The sequence below is a fragment of the Fonsecaea multimorphosa genome, assembly GCF_000836435.1.
Source record: "Fonsecaea multimorphosa CBS 102226 unplaced genomic scaffold supercont1.1, whole genome shotgun sequence".
NCBI classification, from domain to species: domain Eukaryota; kingdom Fungi; phylum Ascomycota; class Eurotiomycetes; order Chaetothyriales; family Herpotrichiellaceae; genus Fonsecaea; species Fonsecaea multimorphosa.
The window spans coordinates 200,836-224,136 of NW_015971635.1; the positions used below are offsets into that span (position 1 = coordinate 200,836).

Genomic DNA, 23,301 nt, shown 5'->3' on the forward strand with positions numbered 1-23,301 from the left:
CCACACGTGATGTTGGGAGCAAAGTGCACGTGATCATGAATACTATGTCAGCTTCCACGTGACCATCCCACCCTCGTTCTATGGGTGTCCAGACTGCGCAATGCCTGCGGCAAACTTCCCTACTTGGTCGTCATTTCACGCACAATCCGCGCATCCTGCCATCATCTCCTCGCATGATCCACGACTTCCTCAACCTATCATCGACTCAATGCGATATTGGATCTACCTGATAGTTTCGAGTGAAATTCGCGTATTGCTCTACGCACAAACTCCTCAATACAATGTGGGACAATAAAGACTGAGAAGCTTCAACATGTTTCCTTTTGTGTCACTTTGCTCTGTTACATCTCATCTCATTCTACTCCAAGTCCTTGTCTTGCCTACCGCTTTCCAACCCAACGAGACGCCTTGAGTGTTGCCCATCTCTTTCCTCCTTTCCTCAGCCATGGCCTACACATCTACGTTCTTAGTGTCAAACATCCACTGCCCATCGTGCGTGTCATATGTTCAAGATACTCTCCATGGAATCCCCGGAATCCAGTCCATCCAAACCTCGCTCATTGACCAAGTCATTCGTGTCAAACATGCACAGGACTCGACCCGAGAAGTCATTGTCAGTGAGCTAATCAAGGCAGCTTTCGAAGTCCAGCATGTCACAACCATCCGACCCGACGGTGTTCAGTCTCACGACTCCGATGTGTCACCAAGTCCCATCAACGGCCGGCTCTCGCGGTACCGCTGGCTCATGTCTCGTGCTCAACGCAAGCACATTGAGAATTGCAAGGCATGTCAACGTGAGAAAGGACAAACATCAAGACCAAGATTGACATGGGCTTCTGTTACACGGCTGCGCCGACAAGCCCTTCCAAGGAAGACCCCAACCGACGAGGAGGCCGCAGTTTCAGGTGACACACTGGCTGAAGACAAGCTGTCGAACAAACATGTCGACAGCGCAGGAGAAGAAACTGTACCTTCCGACTATGTTGCGACCGTGTCGATTGGCGGTATGACTTGCGCGTCTTGCACAAGTACAATCACCAAAGGGCTTGAGAGTTTGGATTTTGTGGATTCGGCAAATGTCAATCTGATGACGGACAACGCAAGGGTGATGTACCATGGTCCCAAAGGCAACTCGGAAAAACTCATTGAAACGATCGAAGACTTGGGCTATGAAGCTGTAATTGACGACATACGTCCGTCAGTGCAAGAAAAGCCGCCGTCAGAAGGTAGTGATGAGGATCATAAAGTCACGCTCAGTATTGAGGGAATGACCTGCGGAAGTTGTGTAGGAACGATCACCAGAGGACTCAAGGAGCTACCCTTCATCCAAGATGTCAATATTGACCTTGTCGGGAATCGCGGCGATATCACCTTCAGCGGAAAGCAGCATCTCGAAGCAATACTGGAGAAAATTGACGATCTGGGTTATGATGCGACCGTTGTTAAACTGGAGGGTACCGCCAAATCCACCCAGGCCCCCAAAGAAGAAAGAACAGTGCAACTCAGGATCGACGGCATGTACTGTGAGCATTGTCCCGAGAATATTAGAACTGCCATCCAATCTGCATTGTCAACTGCCAGCGGATCGATGTACACCATTACTCAACTGCCCACTTTAAAGGATCCCGTCATTACCGTTACCTACCGGTCCTCACCTCAACTCAACATACGTAGCTTCATCGCCGCAATCGATGCTTCACATGAGGCTCTAAAGGCGAGCGTGTATCACCCGCCAACGCTGGAAGAGCGATCACGACGACTACAGCGGAAAGAGATGAAATACATTCTTTGGCGGCTGCTGTTCAGTGGCATAGTCGCTATTCCCACATTGATCATTGGGGTGGTGTACATGAGCTTGGTTCCCGAATCCAATCCAACGAGGCGATGGTGGGAACAGCCCATCCTAGCTGGACAAGCCATGCGCATAGAGTGGGCCCTTTTCTTCATGACCACACCGGTCATGTTTTTCGGCACAGATCTCTTCCATGTCCGCGCGTTCAAGGAGATCAAAGCAATGTGGAGGCCAAACAGCAAAATACCCATTCTGCGTCGGTTTTACCGCTTTGGCAGCATGAATCTGTTGATTAGTGCTGGTGCTTCGGTGGCCTATTTCTCGTCGTTGGCTGTCCTGATTATGGATGCTACGACCAAATCGCCGGATACGAGGCATCATCATTCATCGGATACCTATTTCGACACCGTGACATTCCTTACCTTCTTCATCCTGATCGGTCGCTTCTTGGAAGCCTACAGCAAGACCAAGACCGGTGATGCTGTTGCAATGCTCAGCAACCTCAGGCCTTCAACTGCACTCCTTGTCATGGATGACGCGAACGGCAAAGCGTCCAGTAGTACCGAAACCATTCCCGTCGATCAGCTGGAAACAGGAGATCTCGTTCAGATCCCTCACGGGACGTCTCCCCCAACCGATGGCATCATTGATAATCAAGGCACATTTCTGTTTGATGAGAGCTCCCTCACTGGAGAATCGAAGCCGGTCACCAAGACTTATGGCGACGAAGTTTTTACAGGATCTGTGAACGTGTCCGACCCTGTACGGATCAGAGTGACTGGCGTTGGGGGAACATCCATGCTGGACCGCATTGTCAACGTCGTTCGTGAAGGCCAGGCGAAAAGAGCCCCCATTGAACGTATTGCAGACATTCTCACAGGATATTTCGTCCCAGTGATCACACTCATTGCCATCATAACTTGGGTAATCTGGATGGGTCTGGGCTTGTCCGGAGCTCTCCCTCAGGCATGGCTTGACGTGAGCCGAGGAGGGTGGCCTTTCTGGTCTCTTGAATTTGCCATCGCCGTCTTCGTGGTCGCCTGCCCATGCGGCATTGGTCTTGCTGCGCCTACTGCACTCTTTGTTGGTGGCGGGTTGGCCGCGAAACATGGCGTCCTTGTCCAAGGAGGTGGCGAAGCATTCCAGGAGGCGTCGAAATTGAACGCTATTGTCTTTGACAAGACAGGCACATTGACTGAGGGTCAAATGCGAGTCACCGACTTTGAAGTGATCAGCAGCCACGGCCGTGATGCGGCACTTGATGATAGCGTCATCCTGGCATCGTCTCGCATGTTGGAAGAGTCAAGTACGCATCCAATCGCAAAGGCCATTGCAAGCTATTGTGCGGAGAACTCGACAAGTGTTTCCATTGAGCAGGAGGAGATCAAAGAGGTGCCCGGGCAGGGAATGACGGGTAGATTTCTGGTGAGAGGCAATTCCTCTACGTCGCGATACGAGATTGCTCTTGGAAACGAGAGACTTTTACAGAGCATTTGTGCTCCCGAAAGTGCGGAGTCTGGTTTGCCGACGAAGAAGGATGAGGCGAGTGTGACAATCAAAGGGGAGGACTACTATCTCACTCCAATACTCGGGAAGCACCAATCCCTGGGTCATTCCACCGCCATCTTTGCCTTCCGGGAGGTACCTGAAGACGCTGAGAAAGCCAAGTCACCGTCGTCTTACCGAGCTTTGGCTGTCTTTGCCATTGCAGACCCGATCCGTTCTGAGGCCCCTCAAGTCCTTCAGTCAATACGCAGCGCAGGACTCGACATTCACATGTGCACGGGAGACAATCGGACTACAGCCCTGGCTATCGCTTCCCAGCTTGGAATTCCAGCTAGCAATGTGCGTGCAGGTGTTCTTCCACAGGATAAAGCCAGCTACATCCGCGAACTGCAAGGGATATCCTCGGGCGAGCCCTCAGGGCCCAAGGGCAGGCGCAAGATCATTGCGTTCGTGGGAGACGGCACGAATGATACTCCTGCTCTGTCCGCGGCGGATGTCTCAATTGCGCTCTCTTCCGGCTCGGACGTGGCAATAACCACCGCATCGTTCATCCTGCTCAATTCCGACCTCAACACTATCCTCGCGCTTGTCAAACTTGCTAAGCGGGTGTTTTTACGGGTCAAGTTGAACTTTGGCTGGGCAGCGGTGTACAATCTGTGCTTGGTTCCCGTCGCGGCAGGGGTGTTTTTTGCTATCGGAGCGAACGACCACCACGCTGGGTGGAGATTTAGCCCGGTCTGGGCGAGTATAGCAATGGCGGCGAGCAGTGTCAGTGTTGTGACGAGCAGTTTGGCGCTGAGGTTGCCGGAGGTGGAAATCAGCAAGTGGAGGTGGAGGAAGTGATTGATCGCATGGTTCGGGAGTCAGGATCGGCTGCAACAGTGGGGGATAGATAGACAGGACGCGACCGTGGTGGTTGGTTTGAGATGTCACAGATGAAGAACAGATTCCAACCATGAAGATTGACAGCTAATCTCATGGCTCGCATGGACTTCTGCCTAGGAAGCAAGGCTTCTAGACTCGTGCCTATCACTGTATGGCTTCTTTTTCCTGATGCATAGCTACGTAGATACCTCGAGGCGATGATGATGAGGTGCATACCAGTGATACCCCATGCACAGTCGTGGTTCAGCCTTGTAGCCTCATCCCATTCCCATCCGCAGCCTTGCCCCCCTCACTCGCCCACATCCCGCTCCTCCCACGCTCAGCCTTGCTTGCCACGCATCCATCAATTGCCGAGGCTCTCTCCAACAAAATAATCGGATATGCGTTTGCGACTCGGGCTACTATCCGTACCGTCGCTTCACTCCCTTCCGTCTTCCTCCTCTTCGTTACCCTTTCTTCTCGCCGAATACTCGGCCTACAAAACTTTACCTACCTGGTTACATTCAAGGTACAACAGAAGTAGGACATTCTCTCTTCAAATCCCACTCTTTTCCTTTTTGGTTTTTTTGTTTCTCGTTTCCTGAAGAGGGGTGAAGGAGCAGAGACGGAAAAACAAAGACAGAAACAGAAACAGAAACAGGAACAGAAGCAGGACTCCAGGATATATACTTTGCTCGACGACTGAAGTTACTTTACACAACGTCACGAAACGAGACACGAGACCAGACAAAAATACAATATACATAGATTGGACGGATCTGGATTATATTGAATTGACGGATCTGATTGTTTGGGGGCATTTCTGGCTGTTTAGGACAAATCTGGGGCATTGACACGACGACCCTCCACACCCGACTAGTACTCGACACCTCGACTACCCATCTCACCTCCTTTTCGTTACCGGTAGGTCGGCACGGAAACGACACATTGCAAGTTGTGGCCACCCACAAAGGAGAGCGAAAGGGTCTCTTGCAGGTGGTCGAACTCGACGATGCCGTCTTCACCAGCAGCATACTACAACGCAGTCGGACTGCCACTCGAGTACTGCTCCAAGCAGTATCGGGACGAGATCAAGTGGGGATCATCACCACCTAGCAATCCAGCAGGGCCATCGTCCAGTGCAAGTTCAAACAGCAACGGCACGTCCTCCCCACCAACGCCGCTATGGACGCCCCCGGACCCGGAGGCACCACCGATGTCTCAATACCGACACCACGTCAACGCCAAATTCTCACAATCACTCCGCAACTCGCACGACCTGCACAGCTGGACGGTGCAAAACCCGCACCAGTTCTGGATCGACCTGTACACGTACTGCGGGATCGTGCCACCCCTGCCCAAGCACACCAAACTGGCCTACGACCCGAGCCTACGGCTGCGCGACATCCCGACTTTTTTTCCAGGATTGAAGCTCAATTACGCCGAGAACGTGCTGGTGCCCAACACGCGCAACAATCCCGATGCCGTTGCGCTGGTGGGCTTGCGTGAGAACCGTCTCGATGATCCCGAGGAGGTCACCTGGGCGGAATTGACGGAGCTGGTACGTCTAGCAAGATCGGCCATGGCGAGGAGAGGTATCAAACAGGGCGACGTGATTGCGGGACTGATGGCCAACTCGGTGTGGATCGTCGTGCTGTTCCTGGCCAGTGCGTCCATGGGCGCCATCTTCACCTCCGTGAGCCCCGACCTGGGCGTGTCGGGCTGTGTGAGTCGCTTCGCGCAGGTCGAGCCAAAATGGCTTTTTGCGGACGTCGACGTCGCCGTGCGCGGTACGCGGCCGTCCATGCTGGGGAAAGTCATGCAGATCCTGAAAGCACTCCCGGCCGCAAAAGCGAAGCCGCGGCTGGTGTTTGTGCCCACCACCCACCGCCCGCACCGGCAGCGACATATGGACTACATCACTCCCGTGGCGGGGGCCGTCTCACTACACGAGTTCCTGACTGCCGCCCGGGCGGGGGACAAATTGAGCTACAAGCGCGTACCGACAGACCATCCGCTAGTGATCGTGTACAGCTCCGGCACGACCGGTGAACCGAAATGCATCGTGTCGCCACACGTCTCGATCCTCAACTACAAGAAGATCTCCCTGCTCCACAACGGGTTGGGTCCCCGGTCGACGGTATTCCAGTACTCATCCACGAGCTGGATTCTGTGGAACGTCATGAACGGCCACCTCTCCGTGGGCAGCAAGGTCATCTGCTACGACGGGGGCGCGCTGCACCCGGACCCGTCGACCATGCTGCGCATCGTGGCCCAATATCGCGCCACGTACTGGGGCACATCGCCCCGGTACCTCCTCGAACTGGAACAATCCTCCATCAACCCGCAATCGTTCGACCTGTCTTCCCTGCAACTGATAACCACCACCGGCGCCACTCTCACGGGCGAGCAATTCCACTGGTTCTACCGCGCGTTCCCGCCGCGGATCCACCTGTCCTCAGTCGCCGGCGGGACAGACATCGCCTCGTCCTGGATCGCCACCAACCCCGCGGGCCCCGTGTACGCGAACGAGATGCAGATGTGGGCGCTGGGCCACGACTGCGACATTCTCGACAGCAACACGGGGAAGTCGTGCGCCGAGGAGGGCCGTCCGGGGGAACTCGTGTGCCGGAAACCGTTTCCCAGCATGCCGTGCCGGTTCTGGGGCGACACCAAGGACCATAAGAAGTACCGGGAGGCGTATTTTGAAAAGTTCCCGGTGGCCACAAAAGATAGCGCCGCAACTGCCGGAGGGGGAGAGGATGAGTATTTGGACGTCTGGGCCCAACACGACTTCATCGTCATGAACCCCGTCACCCGCGGCCTCCAAATCCTGGGGAGGAGTGACGGCGTGCTGAACCCGAGCGGCATCCGCTTCGGTTCCTCCGAGATCTACAACATCGTCGAAGGCCCCCAATTCAACACCCTGATCAGCGACACGCTGTGCGTCTCCCGCCGCCGCGCCACCGACCAGGACGAAACCGTCTTCCTCTTCGTCGTCATGTCCCCCGGCCACGAACACCACTTCACCCCACAACTCGTGGCGCAGTTGAAGGCCGCCGTGCGCGAGGGCTTGAGTCCCCGACACGTGCCCAAGTTCGTCGAGAGGGTGCGGGACATCCCTTACACGGTGAACGGGAAAAAAGTCGAGGTGGCGGTCAAGAGGGTGATTAGTGGGCAGAAGGTGCAGGTGAGTTCGACGGTAAGGAATCCAGAGTGTTTGCGCGAGTATGAGCGGTTCGTGGATCTGGAGAGGGAGCCGCCCTCAAGGAAGGCCAAGTTGTGACAAGGGGAGTCAAAACGAGTTCAAGCCAGTGGGCTTTGCTGCTGCGTCTTCCGAGAGCTCTAAATAAAACATATGGTATGTGAAGCCTTGCGAAGACGGTTTTAGCTGGGATGTGAAATTCGTGGAGTATCCTGAAAGACTAGAAAGATGGCGGTTCGTTAAACAGAACCCGGCGAGTCTCAGGCCGGAGCAAATAGACATCGATAGACAAGACAAGACAAGACAGTAACAGATCGTGGTCAGGTGGTTGAAACAATCCTGTGCTCTGGGGTATATCCATACAAATTGAACAAGTCATGAAACTCTTTCCCGCTCACTCACCACCATCTACGAGGATCTCTTCCCTAACCCCCTCGAACTCCTCCTCCGGACAACACCGGTGCCAACATGCTCGCTCTCCATACTCGTCCCAATCCCAGAATCTCCTTCCCTCCCTCTCCCACGACCGTCTCTGTCTTCCTCAAGAGGTCCAAAGTCCTCTCCCTCGTCTTCATCATCCGCCGCCTCGCCTGGTCCGATGGGTCTTCTCAGACGATCTTCTTCCGCCTCCACATTTTCTCTTGATGCTTCTGCCGCAGGTGTCGAACGCCCGGGATAAGACAACGGCGGTCGGCCTCTCCCTGTGGGAAACTGTGTCGGCGTGTCGGAGATGTTGGACAATGACAAACCGCCACCGTGCGGACCGGACGACTCGCCGGCCTCGTCTTCTTCCGTCTTGACTTTGGCGGCCGCAGCGCCAGAGGACGACTCGTGTTCGGTCTTGATCGGCGTCATCCCATCTCGCCCTTCCAATTTGATCCTCTTCTGGCCGGCCCCATCAGCGGAAAACGCGTGCGAAATCACAGCCCACCCCAACGCCATACTTATAACGCTAACGCCATAAAACACGGCTGTAAAAACCAGAAACGCCGTAACTCTATAATTGTAGATCCAGTACCTCATGCCCTGAAATTTGGCCCGAAATGCCAACTTGACGTCGTACACCTGTAGAACACTGCTGCCAGCTTGCAACTCGAGTCGGGCGTGGGTGGGCACATTTCTCGCACCTCTGGGAAAAGCCAGCATCTCGAACATGGGCACGACCAGGTGAGACCGGTCCAGGTCGCGCAGGTTGAGCAGGTGCCAGGGCAGATGTAGAACCGTGTGGCTGAGCGACAAGATGGGAGACGCGTAGGGTAAGATGGCCGGTCGGCGGGAGTGATAGAGCACGTTCTCCATTGTGATATTCCCTAACCAGGACGACACCGCGTCAGGCACACCCTTGGAACCCAACAGTCGCAAATCCAGCATGAAGTTCCCCGCTGCCAGGTTGGTCGGGGTGCGCGGCATGTCCAGGATCAATTCCACATTGTATGCTTGCTGCGAGACCAATCCACCACCGTTTGTGTCCAGCGCCGCCGTCGCGTGAGGGGGCAATTCTGTGCCGTATTGCAGGTACAGAACGCGTTCGAGGCTGATTTGGGGTATGTAGTTGTAGTAGAAGAAGGCATAGGCGGTGGAAGAGAGGGCGAGAAGGACGGTTGAGGTGCCCAGAAAGAGGATCGTCGAGAGGTAGGCTTTGATGGCAGCGCGGGAGGTCAAGATTCGTAGGGGGGTAAGGCCCAGCGACTGCACAACAGTGAGGTGAGAGGAAGTTCCGAGCACGTTCAACAACGGAAAAGAACATACCAGCACTCGGTGGATGAGGGTGTCATTGCTGTCCTCGTCGTCGTCGTAGGCTGGGTCTGCCATGTTGAGGGCATGCCCAGAATGAGTTGCCCTGAAGAGGGATATTGCTTCATGTGGTCATTTTCAACATGCCACTCGCAAGATTTTCAAGGTCCTGTGCATTCAGGGATCAAGGCCCAAGTCACGTTGGAGCATGGCGCATTGGAAAGAAACAGCTCGACAGGTGGTAGAGGCTGAACTGCTATGGAGCAGCAGTCGAGACGCGTCGGAATCTTGACAGGGAAATGACGTCGATGTTCGATATGCGGACACCATCAATTTGAACTGCAAACGGTTCTCAACAGATTACAAGGAAGAATCAATTACCATGGCAAGCCATATCTGACCTATTCTGCCATATTCCTTCAAAGCCGGGGGTATTTCATAACAGCGCCATTAAGCGCGTAAAGACCGTGATTGCTTTTGCCAATCCTCTTTTCCTTTGCTTTTGTTTCCACAATCCCTTCCATCCATCCGCTGACCGTCCGTAACACCAAACAGGTCGCTGGACGCAGAATTCCTAGTTCAATATCTGACCAATCTCCGCCACAATGGCATCTCCTTAACCTTCTCCTCACCCCAAACGAGCTTGTTCTTCTCATCCAACTCGGCGTAGTCGTCAGTGCTCTGGATGCCCGCTTCCCTGTTCTCGGCAACCATCAATCCGCTCACGCCGGATTTGTCCTTGGCCAGCCAGATGACGGGACTCGGATCCGTGATTGCAGGGTTGAGATACGATTGTTCATATTCCTCCGACGTATATCCTGGAATCCACGATTCCGAGTCCGTCGATTCGGGAATAATCTTCTTGTTTGACTCGTAGAATTTGAGAGCCATGGGCTCAATGCGCCGACTCAAAAAGTTGAACGGTGGGGATCTTGATTGAGCATGAGACCCAGGGGTATCACCAACACTTTCCTCTTTGTTGAATCCCACAGTCGTTGGAACGGAATCTCCCCGAACCGACGAGCCAGCTTCCATGTTTTCGTGTTTGAGATGTTGCTCATCGATGAGCTGCTCCATGATCGTCGTGCTATACTTGTTGCTGTTCAGCAGTTCCAGTGGCATATGTTGTTCCATTGGAGCGATCGCGCGATCGAACAAGACCTGGAAGATGATGACAACCACCAAAAACACCACCATGATGGCCAACGGACCCGCGCTAGTGGCACTCTTGCTGCAGCCAATTGCGAAAAGACCAATCAGACAAAAAGCTGCGAGGTACACTCCGGTCATGAGCTGTTTCAAGCCTCGAGAATATGCCTCGCCCTTCATGTCGACCTTGTTGCCCAGGACGAAGAGCCAATTGTATCTGAACATCAGATAGAGGAGGCAGAATCCAATGGTGGCGAATCCCAGGATCAGAGGTGCGATGCACGCATATGATATGGCGATCACGCCCAGAAGGGTAAACTTGGGATATGTCGAGCCCCAGCCCATTCCAGCAATGTTGGTGAATCGATTGTATCGCTTTCGCGGCGTCTTGTCCAACAACTTGCCCACAATGGAGTACATCAGCAGGGGCACAATGTTCAACAGTTGCAGAGCAGCCTGCGACAGGCCGGTGAGAATGAAGTAGCTGATATAGAAGTTGGATGCCTTGGGTAGATTTGTCGCGAGCAAACTTGGCGCAGAACCAGGATTCTCGACGATCTGCGTAGTCACGGAACTAGCACCTGATTTCACAGTCAGCTTGTTTCTGGTTCAGACGAGATTGGAGTGATCGAACGTACTGGAAGTGAACGTAGTGATCAAGAACACTTGGACCACCTGGAAGACAAAGTACCAAGACTGGACTTTGAGCTCAACCGCCGACAACGTAGGCTCACCGGCAAACTTTGCCAGCAGCCCACAGAAGATGGGGACAAGAGCCATCAAGACTGCCAGAAGCACTACAGGCAACAAACCCGTGACAAGGCCCAAAATGACCTTTGGGATATGGTTGATGAAACTGAGGAAGTGCACCTTGTTCGTAAGATAGTTGATGTTGGACAGAGCGCCCACGAAAGCCACGGGAATGGCCCAGAAGATGACCATGACCCAAATGATAATGGTTGCAATCAACATCTTGGACTTTCGGGAGGTGTAGCTGACACCCAAGTTCTTCCAGACCACTTCGTTGGGCTGGACGCCAATGTATCGTGGTGAGAATTTGGTTCGGGATTCCCGTGCGACTGACTGGTAAGCATTATGAGCAGCAGTCTGATTTTCAAACTCGATGAATGCGGCAGGAACTTTGTTGTGTTTGAGATCGAGGTGCTCGTTCTGCTGCTCTGGGATGTAGCGATTCAGTTCCTCGAGCTTCCCACGCGACCAGTTGATGGTATCCACCTTCTTCCAGAGCTGAGGCTTCAGTCTGTGTGACGGGCGCTTCTTTTGGTTGATCCAGCGTTTGGGTTCCAAGCCGGTGGTTTCGGGAGATTCTGGGGTCTTGTTCTTCTTTTCACTTTTCAGGCGCGTGGCATTGGCTTGTTTGATCAGCTTCATCTCCGCGCCCTCCAATTTCAAGGCTGTCTTCCGCCGCTCCTTCACGTCGTCCTCGAGCTTCTTGCAGTCCGTCTGAAGCCAGATTCTGCGTACACTATGCCCGAACATCTGGCGCAGAGCCTTCTCCTCCATGTATTCGTGGGGCAGACCCATGACCAAGATGGTCCTGGAGGAAAGGCGTTGGGCATGGGCCGCAGAGAGAAAGTAGGCTCGGCGCAGACCAACAAAATTGAGCCTCTCCCGAGCGATCAGGAGGGTGATGAATCCTAGATATATGCACGCAACGCCGGCATGGGCATAGTAGCGATTGGGATTGACCACGTTACTCATACTCAGAATGTCGAGTTGCTGTTGGCCACCATGTCCGGTAGCATTGACCGGAAACAGTACAGGCCAAGTGATGCAGCAGCCGACCAAACTCATCAAAATGAAGACCTTGAGGAGGCGCAGCCAGAGATAGCCATCGAGAGAGTTGTGACCCAGAACATAGGAATCGGGCAGAGAGGAGAAGTTACGCAGGAGGCCAAAGAAGCCCGCCTCGGAGCGAGGGGTCGTCCAGCCCTTTTCCAAAAGTCTGTCATCGGTTCTTGGTCGATAGACGCGGCTATAGCGAGTGCGGACGATGAGAAAGGCGGTAAAGGCGACGATGGCAATGACCAAGGTAGGGACGAGAGTGGAAAGGATGCCGGACAGCGAGTTAGAGCCTGAATTTCGATTGGCTCCCTGCGACTGTACATCGAAGGTCAGAAGAGTCACGGGTCTGGGTTGAAGAGATACACACCTGTCGAGGATACAAGACGTGGGTGATTGTACCCCCGTCCATTGCGGTTGATTGCTCAGGTACTCGGTACTTGGGAGGTCGTCAGATGAAGGGGAATGCCAGCCTCGTCAACTGGGCCAGAGCCAAGGGTAGGGATTGGCTTGATCCTAAGCGAGCAAGATGAGATCTCGCTTGTGGGAGACAAACGAAAGAGGGGGTGGGGAGTAAGCGAGTAAGAAAAGGAGTCGAGGAGGAAGGAAATTCGCTTTCAGAGGAGGGAGGGAGGATGTGTGATGATTATTATTGTTGTTAGAGATGGAGTGACGCGAGGGAGGGAGTGCGCAGCTGCGCAGTCACTCTCTGGTCGGTGGAGGTGGAGGTGGTCACCCAGTGGTGAGCTGCAGTTCCAGCGAGATGAGCTCACAGATGACGACTTGGTGAATGCCCACAGCACGGGTAGATGGGCAGATGGGTACCGTAGATGGGCCCCCAAGACGGGCGCCAGCAGCCTAGTAGCGATGTAGGGAGCGTCCTCTAGGGGGGAGGGGCCCGAGGGGGACATCAGAGGCGCCTCATTTGGGCACACAACTTCCCAGTTGCCCAGTTTGACGCACCGCAGCTGAACTGGGGACAATAAACATCGGGACAAAGCAAGCTGAGGGCAAGCACCCACCAAAAGGTATCAGACAAATGATGTCAGCCACTGACAGCCACAGAAGATGCACCCACAATTGATTGGCGCTATCAACCACTAGCAAGCCCCCAACACCCACCCGGGGCGTCAGCTAGTTGCTTCGCTAAGACGATTCGGGCACTGGATTTCTCGGCAGAGATCGCATGATGTCACTGCCCCTGTCGATTTAGCTTTTCTTCCACCACCATCACCACCACACCGATCATCATCATCTCCATCACCACCGATCATCTCTCACGATCACAGCCATCACAGCCATCACAATCACCAGCCACGGGTGGCTCAAGTCGCCGACCAAGTTGAACCAACCAACAACCAACTGAACTCCCCCTTCTACCTAGGTATCACCACTAGTTCCTCTTCGTCTACTCGTACCACACTAGCCTCATCCTTCACATCTGCTCAGCTCGAACCGCCTCGTGTCACCCTCATTTCCTCTACCTACAAGAAAAACGTTACTCAAGTGGCCAAGGTCAAGAGTCGAGAACCCCAAACAAACCCACGCCAAACCTGTCCGATCTACACTCGCGTTCATTCCAAAGCTTCTCTTCTATGTTACACAAAAATGTTGATTCGGGTTGCCACAGGTGCGTTTTCAACCAAGCAGGAAACCCCATGGGCAGCTCGGTGCAACACACAGCCTCCCTCTGCAGATGGTCCCTACGCGGCCCAGTCAACCTTGTTCCTCCTCGCCCAGCTCACACTCCCTCTTTCCTGCCCAACTAGTCGAGCATTACAAAATAAGAGTCTTGCTTTTTGGTTCCCTTTCCAGACGCAGTGGTTTCCAGTCGTCAGAACTCCGGTCGTCCCTTCATGCTATGATTATGCCCTCCGTTTCGCCTGTTCAGCCCCTTTCCTTCCATTACCTATAGAGGCCAAGGTCCATCCAGTGCACTCACCCCCCGTTCCATGCCCTCTCACCGCTCCCTCATATGCATGATGTAGCAGAGGCGACAACTCGCCATGCCCATTCGGGCATCACTCCAACAAAATCGAGAGGTCAAGTGTACAAAGAATAGGAATTGTTCAAACCAAGGTCGCGCCTCGACCACTCGCCCATCATCATCATCATCATCTGCATTTCTTTCCACCTCTCAACATAATATGCACAATCCGAATCAATGTACCCCCACATAGAGATTGCCCCTTTGCTAGGGGGCTAGTGGGCCGTCCGCATGGCTTGTTGCAGGCGTTGTTGCATGGCCGTATCTGGGGCAAGATTCTCCCAGAAGCCGTAGCTGTTATTCTGCTGCAATTCGAGAAACAGGATGGTCATCCCCCAGACGTGGGGCCGCGCAACCGTCAGCCGTTCATACACTACCCGCGATATTTGTTCCCGCAGTTCGCGCTGTTGCTCATCTCCACTCCCTGTCCCCCAAAGGTGGAGCATCACCTTGCAGAAGAAGTCAGTGTGCGTACTGGGATAGCGAATCTGGTCTGCAATGGCATTGAGGAGTTGGTAGCGCCCGTCATAGCCTAGGCTGGCAGCAAGCTTCGCGAAGAAGGCCACCGGTGCTGCACCGGAATCGAATCTCCCCGGGGAATTGCTGAGTGCGTCCTGCCCGACGAATGGCACGAGAGCGTTGATAATTTCCACGCTCTTGGCTGGAGCCATGGCAGTGGACTCCTTCTGCTCATCATGGAGGGCCTGCTTGATTTGCTTGATAGCACCGTCCAGCTCGCCCGATTTCCGAATCGCCCCCAGGACAATGTCTTTGAGCTCCGCCTGTTGAAGAGGAGTCTCAAAGTCCCGTGCCAGGATCGGATGCCTCTTCATCTCTTCGAGTCGTTCGACCTTGAGTCCGGGCGTCATGGGGTCCGGGAGATCGTGGTATGCCGACGGTTTGGCCGTGAGTATCAGGTTCCTCAGCTGCGGGATCCCGTATGCTATCCGCGAGCAAAAGTATGAGTGGTTTTCACACAGGAATTCGGGATAGTCGTGTAGCAGAATGAGAATGTTCCTCAATGTGCCTTTGTATAGGTCAAGATTCAGGAGGTCGAAACCAGGCACCTGTGACAGCTCTGAGATGTAAAGGAGCAGGAAGCCGACGAGCTCGCGGTAAGTATCCCATCCCTCTTGATTGTTTGGCTTCAGCATGCCAGCAACGAAGACACGGTGCACAATGAGACTGTACCATCCATATGTAAACCCGGGAAACCACGATGGTTGTAGAGATTTGAAGCACTTGGCAAAGGCAAACATCAGGTCGTTGTGGTCGACAGTCGTATCCAACCGAGCAGCCGAATATTCATAGAGCATATTGGCAAACAGTCTTGTGAAAAGTCTTTGGTGGAAGGCAACTCCCCGCATGCTCTGGTGGTGGTTCAAAATCAACACCAGCATCGTCAAAATAGTTTCGAGGTAGGGTGCCTTGCTGAGCCGGACTGCACCATTGGTCTCTCCTTGAAATTTGACCAGCATAATCACTAGCCGACCAAGTGCATCCGCGTGCGAGAAAGCCACGTCCACGCTGCCTCTGGGACTCTGAGCTTCTCGGTCGTAGCATTCGATGCACGAGTCAATGCACAAGCGCAAAAACTCTGTGAGGTCCTCAGTGCTGTTAATCGTCTGCTCCTTGTGGAGTTCTTTCAGGAATGCTGCGCAGGTGCTTTCATTTGGACCAATACTTTCAAAGATGCCCACCCACTCGTCGAACACGTATCGCATTTGGTCTTGCTTTGCTTTGGCTTTGTCGGTAATCTCGACACTGACAAACTCGGGCATGCCGTGAGCCTTCAACTTTGTGTTGATTTCTGGAGCAACAGGAAGATCTGGTTTCTCCTTGACCCAAGCTGCCATTGCAACGAGACTATGTGCAAAGTCCGCTCGCAATGCCGTAGGCTCATCGGTGAACAGAGTCTGATCCATGATCTCAGCAAGGACATGGAGCCCGTGGATGTTTCGACTCATGATGACTCCAGCGATCGCGACATCGACCCTAGCGAACTCCATCAAACCTGCCGTGATCAGTGCGACAACCACGTTGGAGCTGGCCAGTAGCAAGTCTTCATTAGCTGTCATCCACCTGAGAACATCGCGCACAATAAGGTCCGAGAGCTGACATAGTTTGGAAAGCAAGAAAGCTAAGACCTCAGCCTCGAGAGGACCTTCTGGCGGCTTGGTGACAAAAATGTGGCAGATCTTCTCGGCAATCTGCCGGGCCAGAAGATCAGCTGCCGGGCGCGTTGAAGAAGTGAGCACGATGAGGATTTGGCGGAAATCTTGGAAGATTGAGCTGTTCTTCTCCAGATCTTTCAGCCGTGTCGCTTCTGATGCTCTAGCAGCCTTTTGTATGTCTTCGATGAGCATGGTGATCCTTTCATGGGGTGGTAGTGTCTCAGGGAAGCCGTTGACCCGTGGCTGCTGCATTGCAGAGAGCATCCGACTTTCTTGGGAGACCAGTGGACTTTGATGGGGAATCGCAGGCTGATCAGCAGGTGTCGACAAATTTGGCATCGTAAGAGGATCTTGCAGTACGTCAGGGATCTGGCGCCCAGTAGTGTCAGCGGAAGCGCTGGGAAGGTGGCTAGTGTTCATTCCGTGCACTCTACGGTCGAACTCTTCGTAGACAGCCCGTTGTGCTTCGTTAAGTCCGCCGACGGTTTGCTTGTAGGGCTCGGGAATCCACGCTGACCACCGGTTAATTCCCTGGGGGATGAAATCCCGAGTTCCCCCTTCGGCAAGGAATCGGCGGCGTTCCTCCAGATCGGTTTCGATGACCTGCTCGATTTCTGCTACGGCACGTTGCTCAGCTGCTTGTTCGACGAAGGAACAGGCAGTGTCCAGATTGTCATTGACACACATGAGGATGGCTCCTTCAGGCAAAAGATGCTCTGGCAAATCGTCCTGGGCAGGACGGCGAATGTAATTGGAGATGCTCATTCGAAGTGGCTCCTTGCACGTAACAAGAGCCAAACTTCCAGCAAGCGACTTGACCATTTGCCTAGCGGCAGTGCGGTACTTTTCTGGATCCGGCTCAAGCGCGTAGTCCTTTGTGACAAGCTGGGCTGTAGAGATAGATGCTATGGTGATCGACCGCTCGACAACTGGTGCAATGATTTCCTGGATGGCTTGGTCAAAAGCACGGTAGATGATGCTCTTGACCATTGCCTGATCTGCAGGTGAGCCAGAGGTGGGAGGGTACTTGAGCACGTCCTCAAGATTTGGAAGGGTGGCCATGATCTCGGGGGCGGAAAGACGTTCGCGAACAGCCCTGGTTATGGCACCGTTCAAGGACATATCGTCAAAGTTTTCCAGGCCGTCTGGTAGCGCAGGAATGTTTGCCATATCGTCTTCTGTCTGTGGTCGGTCTCGAATGACTGTAGCAGGTTCAAGCTTCTTGAAGTCGAGCTTAAGATCTTTGCAAAGCACCTCAATCTCGAACTTGAGGTTCAATTTCAGCTCTGCGAAATGGTATAGTTCCAAGAGAACTCCCACTATTTCCATCAACCAGGGGTTTGGGGGTACGAAGACCATCGAGTTGGCGCCTTGAGCCAGGACTTTGCACGTGAATGGTATTACAAGAATCAGTCTCTGAGTCTCATAGCCTTCCACGAGGAGATCAACGAAATAGATGTTTCGGTGCTTAATCGGCTTATCCTGCGCGAGAGTAAGAGATCCGAGCCAACCTCCAAGATTTTTTAGGTGGCTCCTTTCCGTGGCAGAACTGATTGTCGATTCTGCGCTCATGATCTTGACAATACTGACGTAGGTCTCGCGTATGACCTCTGACATGAGCAAATTGTCATTGAGCATGTTGACAAACTGGAAGTACATCTCCTGGTTATTCGGTTCTAACCTGGCACGCTGTTCCACCAGGTACGAAGCGAACCATTGATAGTGCTCAGGTGTGAACGACTCTTTCAGGTCGGCCAATTTACTGGCCATATTGTCTTTGGAGAGATTGTTGATGACAAACAGAATTTTCTCTTGGATTTTCTGATCTGGGTCTCGAAAATGCGCGGCAGCCGGTGGAGGGTCGGCACGCAAAGCTCGAAAGCCACGGCCTGCGTCCAGTGCAACAAAGTCATCGCCATTCGTTGTGTGGGCACTTGATATGCCATTTGTACCGAGACCGTTTCCAGCGGCTTGCTGTGCACGCAGTCCTTCTTCAGCTCGTTGTAGGATTTCTGGATGTTGAAGCGAAGGCTCCTGCAGCAGTAAACTGCACAGTCCAGGCCATTCAGAGAGCTGATCGCTGATCTGAAGTAGTGCCTCGATGCCGAAGCGGTGCATGAGGCTATCGGGTTCGTGATCGCGAACAGCTCGGAGTATGAGAGCAAGGCCAAAGTCTCGAGGGATCGATGGGAGCAGTTTATACTTGATGATGCTTCCAAATAGGAGCGCCGTTTTCTCGAGCGCATCTTCAGGGTACTCATTGTAGCAAACGTACTCGTCGAATAGTCCATGGACGATGCAGCAAAAGAGATCCTGCTGATCTGGATCTCGAGAAGTCTTGAATCTCCGCATTTCGTTCACCATGTCACGGATGGACAACTCCGATCGATACATTCGACCAAACAGTTCCGACATTTGCTTGTCAATACCCTCTGAGAGTTTGTTGCCTTTTTCTTCACTGCTTTTTTCCAGTATGTCATCAAATCCGGCCCCGTAGTTCATTAACCGCGGATATGTCTGCAAGCACGTGGTCTGCGCGGCCTCAACCAGCTCGCGATTGTCCAGATGGTCTTCGAGCTTCTCCAAAAGCGTATGCACACTTCGGAGGGTGAGCGGGATTGACTGGGGAGTGGTTTCACCACGCTGGACTCGAAATTCGTCGTCTGCTTTAATCCTAAGGTACTTGCAGAGAATCATACCCAGATTTGTCTGCCCATCAGCAGCTTCAGAGAGATACCGGTCCAAATCAAATGCTGGATCGATCTTGTCTCGCATGCAGGCAATGTCAAGTGCCAGAGGATTTGACCAATGTTTGAGGAATTCTTCAGTCCACCCAAATTCTTGCGCGCGTTCGTATATGACTTCCGTTTGTCGTGGATCGAGCGAAAAGACAATATGACAAAGTTCAAACAGGTACTGGGGATACTGGGACGCGAGTGTTTCGAGAACAGGGCGATAATCTGGCCGTTGCTTCTCGAGGAAAAAGCTGAAACATTCAGCGATGAATTTCTCCTGCTCTTGCACCCACGATTTTGCGTTTGTCCTCGCTAAAAACAAGAGGAAAATAGCCGGGTGATTGTGATATACATCCTGCAATATGTCAAGTCGATCTTCTCCATCGGGCCCCGTAGCAGTCCCCAGAACTACTTCAAAAATGGCCTGGCAAGCATCGGCGGATACATATGGACCATCGAGCTCAGGGCTGATCAATCTCGTCATTTCGGGGGAGAAATTGTTCAAATCTTCTGCGGGTAAGGTTTCGCGAAGACGCGGTATTGTCGTTGCCTGGAGGTCTGTGGAAGAAGAAGCGAGAAATCCACCAAGGAAGGGGATCTGCGTATCTGGATTCTGCCATCTCCCTCCCCAGAGTTTCTGGACATCGAAATGCGGGTCCTCCTGTGCCACATGCAGCAAAGACCTGTATAACCTTGGGAAATCGTTCCTCCGCATGCGAAGACCTGGGATGTCAAATCCTTGAATGACCAGGTTCCAGTCCAGCTGTTTTGCCCGGAGAGCCTCCACCAAGTTTGACATATCATATTGTTGGTTGATGGAGAAAACAAGGAACAGGAGAGCATTGGCCACTTGTGGCTCCGTGACACTGGTTGCTGGTAACGACGCCAGGAAATCTCGCGCGGCCTGTTCTGACGCGACTGCCTTAGGACCATGGCGTTGTAGACCGCGGGCGATATCTCGAGCTTCAGCTGAGAGACGTAGGAGCTGGTAGGCACCATAGAATTGTTCGGGTTTGGTACCATTGTATCGACTGATGACTGCGCGCCAGAGCTCATCCTTCTGCTCCTGCGTAGTTGTTGCGGCGGCTAGGGCAAAGTATTCGATCACGGAGCAGATGTTCTCAATAGCGAATGTCTGCGCATTCCCACCGCGCCTATCTGTTAGTGAGCGCAGGGAGCTTTCAGCGAACTCGGCGAGGAAATTTTCTGCTTTTGTCCTCAGATCGACTCGAGCGCATTTTGTGAAGGCAACGGCGAGAATGACTTGAGGAAGAGTATCGGCGAAGAAATGTTGAATGAAGGCAACAAGGTCAAAGTCGCGGAAGGAATCTTCCTTGGAAGTGTCAATGGCCTCGGCAATCTTGGATGGCTGTTCTGGGTCTGAAGCGACCTTGTCCAACTCTTCACGCAGTAACTTGTAGCTCCCTTGATCGAAGTCTTTCGCACCCTGGAAGATGGCGGCGGTGTTCAGGGTGATGGTTCGCCTGAAGAACTGGGCGAAGACCTCCATGCCGTTGGAATCGAGCAGACGCTGTATCTTCTCCCTCTTGGAGTCCCACTTTGCCTTTCCCTCTCTTTCACTGATGGTATCAAGCAGCAGGAGAATCTGAGTAGCGGATATCTTCGAAAGTGAGGAGGGGCCGGACGCGGCAGGACTGAGGATCATGGGAAGCATTCATGACCTTGGAAAAGGGCGGCGCTGGTGAGAAGGGTTTGCGGGGAGATCAATCACGTTGGACAATGCGTGTAGGTACAGTATGAGGGAGGAGTAAAAGGCAAAATCTAAAAGCAGTAAGAGTTGACGAGTACAACGTGTGAGTGAAAGAAGGAAATAGTTGATGAAAGGTGAAGATGCAGGAACAATCGGGGGGAGGAGAGGGAGTGAGTTTGGTGTTGGTGTTGGCCTCTTTGCATGGGGATCTGGAGTTGGAGTGCAGCGGCCAGTCATCTGCAGGAGTTTCCTCTGTTTGGGCATGAAGCCTTGGCACGATTCGTCACGTGCCCTGGCTCGAGTACAGGCCAGATACATCACGCTCACAGGTCTAGTCGCAGGCGATGTGTACGAAGAAAGGTAGCGGGTCCATGTTGAAGAAGTCGGTTGATCCAAAGGCGCAATTACTGACGGTCCCATGCAGATTCCCTGAACATATAGGCTAAAGCCAGCAAACTTGGAGTACTCGGTAGAAATATCTCATTCAGGGAATTCCACCACATCCACATCATTAGGAAGAGCCCAAGAATAGCAAAAGTCCTGCACGCAAATTGATGGTAGTAGAAGCAGCACCTCCTTGATCGAAATCCCTCTTCTGGAAAGCAACTGCCATCGTGTCCAAGACCTCATCTTATACAATCCTAGTAATCCACGGTCGAGAAGAATTTCCTGGAGACAAAAAGGCAACACCATTCAACGCTGATATGCACCATCTCAAGTCTTGGATTTTTTGGCTTCAACACCTAAGGCCCCAACACTGTCTTCCAATATATCCGCCGCACCACGCTTCTTTCCCCGGGGAGTGCTAGCCGCCGCCCGCCCTCCGCTTTTCAGTCTGGGCCAAGAATCGAATGGACTGACCTTTTGAGTTGAAGGACGGCTGGCTTCTAGGGTCTCTGCTTCTGTGGGAATCACGGGCGCTGGACCACTTGAGCGAAGTGATCTCCTTGTCGCTGAAGTTGAGGAAACGTCGCTTGATTTGCTGTCGCCTGCTGCTGCCGAGGCATCGCCGCTGGGATCGGCCGGTTCCTCAATGTCAGTCAAGGCTTCCTCCTCCTGTTCTGCCTCGCGTGCTTTTTGCTGCGCTTCAGTCTGGAAAAGTCGTTTGGGCTTGATCGACCGGCGGGTAAGGGTTCTGAGGGACTTGGCTTCTGTACCTTTGGGCGTGTGCTCCAAAAGACCGAGATTGCCAGCATCAATATCTTCTTCCTCATCCTCTTCATCATCAAAGCGTCGGTAGACTTTCCTGCCACGGCTTGAGAAAGTCAGTATTGAAGCTTATGATAAAGAGCGTGCAACTTACAATACGTAAACCATGCCGTCGTCCTTCTCAATGGCCTCTTCGACTTGTGGATCCAGCTTCTTCCGCTCTCCACTAATCTTGCGGCGCTTGGAAGTCCCAGCAATCTTGCGAGTAGACGAAGTTTCCCCGTTCATGCTTCGCTCTATGAAGGGGTTGGATTCGCTGTTGTCAACGTGAGGAATTCTATCACGAGAGTCGGTGTAAATCTGGACCTGCCCGCGGCCGTCGCCATTGTCTCCGGAAAAGCTTTCGAGTGAGAAGCCGTTGTAGCGTTTGTTCTTTCGATCCCTTCTAGGGCTCGGTTCAAGATCCACCAAGTCGTTCGCGCCCGTAGTGTTGTCTTGAAATAGCGCACGGGCAGCCCTGCTTGCTTTGGGAACCATCTTCTTTCTCGGAGTTTTGACCGGAGTCGGAAGCATGCCGTCGGAGATTGTGGTAGAGGAAGACGCCAGAGGTTGAAGGTGCGACTTGGAGGGAGGGGGTTTGTTGGTGGTTGACAGGAGGTTGTCGCCGTCGGGCGATGGAGGAGAGACGACTTGGACACGACGGGGTGCCTTGTGCTTTGGTGTTGACTCTGGCGATTGGATACCAGGAGCCACTTTGGGCCTTGATTGTCTGGATGAGCGCGGAGTAGTCACTGGCACCTCAATTTCAGGAATCTTCTCGCGCCCATCGGGAGTGGAGTGAAGGTTTGCAGACGCAATTCGAGAGCTTGTTCTTGTAGACCGTCGATTAGAGTACGTATTAGAACGGTCATAAGCGGCGCCATGTAAAGGGGTCGGAGGAGTCTGAGGAGTAGATGCGATTTGAAGAGGCGGTGTTGAAGTCATTTTGTGCGGCGCACATGCAGCAGTGAAGTGGTGGTCTTCACAAGCAATTGGGGATATTTCTGCCGGACCTCTAATTCACAGTGAAGGGGTGAAAGGCCGATGTCAAGTCGTGCACCAGTGTGCTCCCCAAATGTCAGGCAGCTCGGTCAGGAGCAGTATAGCAAGCACAAATTCCAACAAGAATATGGTGACCGCATTGTAAAGTACGAGGTATAGGCCAGATGGAGGTCCAGGAGTTTGTTGGAGGTTGGGCTTTGTCTGGTACAGCGGCTGCCAGATGAGTGGCTGGGAACAGCACCACGCACATCTTCCAGCGCAGCCAGTGGCGCCAGTGGCGCCAGTGGCACCCAAGTGGCTTGCCGGTCTGGGCAGTGAAGCATCCAGGGCCCGGGTGCCAGTGCCGGCTCGCCGGGTCTCTGCTCCTCACTGTCCTCAGGCTGTGCCTGAGCGGAGACGCGCCCCACGCGTAAAGCCGCTCTTTGTGTGTTTGCGATTTCCATTGCGGGCG

General features: G+C 53.3%; 6 protein-coding genes across 6 annotated transcripts; 2 read left to right on the forward strand and 4 right to left on the reverse strand.

Moving 5' to 3' along the window:
• Positions 1-445: 445 nt before the first annotated feature.
• Z520_00076 (uncharacterized protein) lies at positions 446-4,141 on the forward strand (the record flags this gene model as incomplete). The annotated part of the gene is made up of 1 exon (XM_016770597.1): positions 446-4,141. One exon carries the CDS (start codon positions 446-448, stop codon positions 4,139-4,141), a length of 3,696 nt encoding a protein of 1,231 aa, XP_016637507.1.
• Positions 4,142-5,174: 1,033 nt separating this feature from the next.
• Z520_00077 (uncharacterized protein) lies at positions 5,175-7,448 on the forward strand (the record flags this gene model as incomplete). Its single annotated transcript, XM_016770598.1, has 1 exon — positions 5,175-7,448. The coding sequence occupies one exon, from the start codon at positions 5,175-5,177 to the stop codon at positions 7,446-7,448; it is 2,274 nt and encodes a 757-aa protein (XP_016637508.1).
• Positions 7,449-7,775: 327 nt separating this feature from the next.
• Positions 7,776-9,179, reverse strand: Z520_00078 (uncharacterized protein; the record flags this gene model as incomplete). Its single annotated transcript, XM_016770599.1, has 2 exons — positions 7,776-9,056; positions 9,117-9,179. 2 exons carry the CDS (start codon positions 9,177-9,179, stop codon positions 7,776-7,778), a joined length of 1,344 nt encoding a protein of 447 aa, XP_016637509.1.
• A 501-nt stretch (positions 9,180-9,680) lies between these two features.
• Positions 9,681-12,465, reverse strand: Z520_00079 (uncharacterized protein; the record flags this gene model as incomplete). The annotated part of the gene is made up of 3 exons (XM_016770600.1): positions 9,681-10,831; positions 10,889-12,371; positions 12,424-12,465. 3 exons carry the CDS (start codon positions 12,463-12,465, stop codon positions 9,681-9,683), a joined length of 2,676 nt encoding a protein of 891 aa, XP_016637510.1.
• A 1,790-nt stretch (positions 12,466-14,255) lies between these two features.
• On the reverse strand, positions 14,256-20,615 carry Z520_00080 (uncharacterized protein; the record flags this gene model as incomplete). Its single annotated transcript, XM_016770601.1, has 1 exon — positions 14,256-20,615. The coding sequence occupies one exon, from the start codon at positions 20,613-20,615 to the stop codon at positions 14,256-14,258; it is 6,360 nt and encodes a 2,119-aa protein (XP_016637511.1).
• Positions 20,616-21,374: 759 nt separating this feature from the next.
• Positions 21,375-22,793, reverse strand: Z520_00081 (uncharacterized protein; the record flags this gene model as incomplete). Its single annotated transcript, XM_016770602.1, has 2 exons — positions 21,375-21,915; positions 21,964-22,793. 2 exons carry the CDS (start codon positions 22,791-22,793, stop codon positions 21,375-21,377), a joined length of 1,371 nt encoding a protein of 456 aa, XP_016637512.1.
• Positions 22,794-23,301: the final 508 nt, after the last annotated feature.